The sequence below is a fragment of the Zingiber officinale genome, chromosome 8A, assembly GCF_018446385.1.
Source record: "Zingiber officinale cultivar Zhangliang chromosome 8A, Zo_v1.1, whole genome shotgun sequence".
Taxonomy (NCBI): Eukaryota; Viridiplantae; Streptophyta; class Magnoliopsida; order Zingiberales; family Zingiberaceae; genus Zingiber; species Zingiber officinale.
The window spans coordinates 45902373-45905527 of record NC_056000.1 but is presented as its reverse complement, the minus strand read 5'-3'; the positions used below and the strand labels follow the sequence as shown (position 1 = coordinate 45905527).

The following is a 3155-nucleotide window of genomic DNA, read 5'->3' as shown; positions in this document are numbered from 1 at the left end:
TTCTTTTTTTATTGGATACTTTTATAAAAAAAACAAAAATATATAGATTTTTTTTAATTTAATTTTTTAAAATAGAGGTTAGAATTATTTACTTTTTAAAAAATATAAAAAATAAAAAAAATAAATAAAAAAAAGTGGGCTCACTTTTTTATTTTTTTAATGAATTAATATTTACTTTAAAATATTTAAAAATTAGAAAAAAAAAAATGGACCCGCCTTAAGTGAGGCCTTGTGTGTCGCCCATCTTGACCACCCAGGCCAACTCTGATAATGATAGATAGATACAATAGGAATGGGGATTTCCTTTAGGATTTTTTTTTTTTTTTTTTTTTGTCACGAGTCAAGACATCGTAAAAAGTGAACTATATTGAATTCGTCGTAAACTCTGAATTGAATCATAATCGACGGTTTTGAAAGATTAAGATTAAGAACCGATTTTTTATGAACTGTCAGAATCGTCGATTTCTAAACTATGATCGGGTCTAGATGAGTGACTCAATCCGTGGGTTCTAATAAGCATGATTCGCGTGCCAAACCTAATTCAAAAGAGATCCAAACATAGGTCGATCGGACTTGGACCCACGACAGACATTTCCTGCTGGCAGTCACAATCTACGACAAATTGCGTCATGCCTAATTCGATGCGACACTCATTCCGAAACCTCTAGCCTAACCATTTCTCTAATCATAAAGGTAGATACCATGATCAAACTCTTTTTTTATAAAATATAGTTTAACGTTCTTAATGATCTCCCAAAAGAGGAAGAAGCTAATAAGTTGCCGCCAACCTACTTTGCCTTTTTCATTTTTAAAATCTTATCTTTTTTGTTCTTCGATCCTTCAAAATCAACTAAAGCGTTTCCTACATATCCAAAGAAAAACCTTGTTTATTTGTTAATCCGATCTTAGAATTCAACAGAGCAACACAATCCTCCCTTTTGTTTTGTTCTCACCTCCTTCTTCCTCCTCCAACAGTTTGGTCATTGCTTCCACCTTACTGACCAATAAATGCCTCTCTTTGTGAAAGCTCCATTAATTCATCTTTTTGTGGAGGTGCAAGTGGAAGGCATGCACATTGCACTAATCTCTCAAGTCATCATCAGAAAATAAAAATAAAAAACAAAAAACAAAAATTAAAAGAAAATAAATAAATAAACGGCCAAAACTGTGGGACTCGTGCAATCGAAAGGCCTTCGACGGATGGCTAGTTCTGTGAGTTGCTGGAGCTCTGGGAAACACTTCTGGGTCTGCCTTTCAGGGTTTCTAGCTCTATCTGCTCCAGGGCCTGCACCACTTCTTTCATCGAAGGCCGGCTCTTTGGGTCGACCGTGAGGCACTTGAGGGTGAGTTGGGCGGCTAGGCGAGCCCCCTTGGAGGGATACTGCCCCTCGAGCCGGGGGTCCATCAGTTGGGCTAACTTTCGGCGGTCCGCCAAGTGGGGTTTGGAGTATTCTACAAAGTTGTGCTGCCCGCTCGGTCGACTCGGGTCGAACGCCCGCTGCCCCGAGAGCACCTCGAGTAGCACCGCTCCGAATCCGTACACATCGCTCTTTACGTACAAATGACCTGAGTGAAATGTTGAACGAAACAACCGTAAAGGGACATGGTCCAAGAGAATAGAAGTATCTTCTTGGGAGTTGTGAATATGCTTACCCGTGCTGACGTATTCGGGCGCGGCGTATCCATAGGTGCCCATGACTCGCGTGGTGACATGCGAGTCCCCTTCGCCCGGCCCGTGCTTTGCTAGTCCGAAATCCGAGAGCTTCGCGGAGTAATTCTGCATTCACCCGACAAACGAACAGACGGTCAATCAACGAACTCCGCGACGGGAACATAGTAAAAAAAAAAAAAACACAGCATTCACCGAGTCGAGGAGGATGTTCGAAGCCTTGAAATCGCGATAGATGATTTGCCTCTCGGACGCATGTAGGAACGCGAGCCCTCGGGCCGCGCCTATGACTATCTTGAGCCTCAGGCTCCACGGAAGTGGCTCGAAGGCGGCCCCTCCTGCCCCCAAATTTCCAAAGGCAAAAACACAGACCCTTTAGAACTGTACGCTGCATTGGGAACGAACACTTTCTAACTGAATTAACGGCTGAACTCACTTCTGAAGAGGTGGTTCTCGAGGCTTCCCTTGGCCATGTACTCGTAAACAAGAAGGTGCTCCTTCTCGTCCAAGCAGTAGCCCAAGAGCTTGACGAGGTTCGGGTGCGAAAGCCGGCCGAGGAAGTCGACTTCCGACTGCACTCAAACCTTTGTGGGTGAGCCCAACTGGTTCACAAACTACCAAATTTGTTGAGAGAGAATTATGTTATTTTTTTTTCTTTTACCTGCCACTGTTCAAGGCCCTGCATGCCGTCGATGTTCAATTTCTTGACGGCCACCACCATGCCGAAGCCGCTCTTGGCCGGGTTCAGGGTCTTCTCCTCCACCCAGCCCTTGTACACCCTCCCGAAGCCTCCTTCGCCGAGGACCGCGTCGGCCTTGAAGTTCCTCGTGGCGGCTCGCAGCTCCGAGAAGGTGAAGACCCGGAGGTTGGGCGCCTCGAGGATCCGGCCGTCGGGGAACGCGTCGTCGGCGCTGATGAAGCTGCCGTCGGACTGGCTGAAAATGCTCCCGCTGCGCGTGGAGAGCCTTTCGATCGCCGGGCCGCTGCTGCTTGCCCCTGAATTGGTTGCAGCGACGGGCAGGCAGTTCCCCATGCCTGGTTCTGAACTGGTGCTCGTAGCTCTGTTCTGTTGGATTTTATCTCTGCTCTTTAAGAGAAGAAGAAGTGTGGAGAAGGGAAAGGGAAAGGGAAAGGAAAAGGATAAGAAAGGGAGGGAGAAAGAGCAAGGTTGACCAGTGTGTTTGGATTGCGTCAATGGGCACTAGCAATGGATTATAGGAAAGTAATGCACTTGTTTATCATGAAGAGCATGTGTCTACTTGTGTGCCATGGAATAATCATCACTCTGCCTTTCTGTCGCTATTCTCGTTGACCTCGATCAATTTGGCCTCCCTAGTAGACTCTCTCTTTTGGTCATTGTATCACCCTGCAAATAGCTTCTCTTGTTTTATATCTCGGGCTATAATGTTTAATGGTTCGAAGTGAATTGATGTCGATAGTCTAACTCAATTTCAAGTCGACTGATGATGCACAGCTTTTGTCGCTG

At 45.4% G+C, this 3155-nt stretch overlaps 1 protein-coding gene across 1 annotated transcript; it reads right to left on the bottom strand.

The window, feature by feature from the left end:
- Nucleotides 1–869: 869 nt before the first annotated feature.
- Nucleotides 870–2806, bottom strand: LOC122008792 (probable serine/threonine-protein kinase PIX13). Its single transcript, XM_042564636.1, has 5 exons — nt 2331–2806; nt 2106–2241; nt 1865–2007; nt 1654–1777; nt 870–1566 (listed from the first exon to the last, which is right to left on the bottom strand). Exons 1-5 carry the CDS (start codon nt 2700–2702, stop codon nt 1205–1207), a joined length of 1137 nt encoding a protein of 378 aa, XP_042420570.1. The 5' UTR covers nt 2703–2806; the 3' UTR covers nt 870–1204.
- Between the last annotated feature and the right edge of the window lie 349 nt (nt 2807–3155).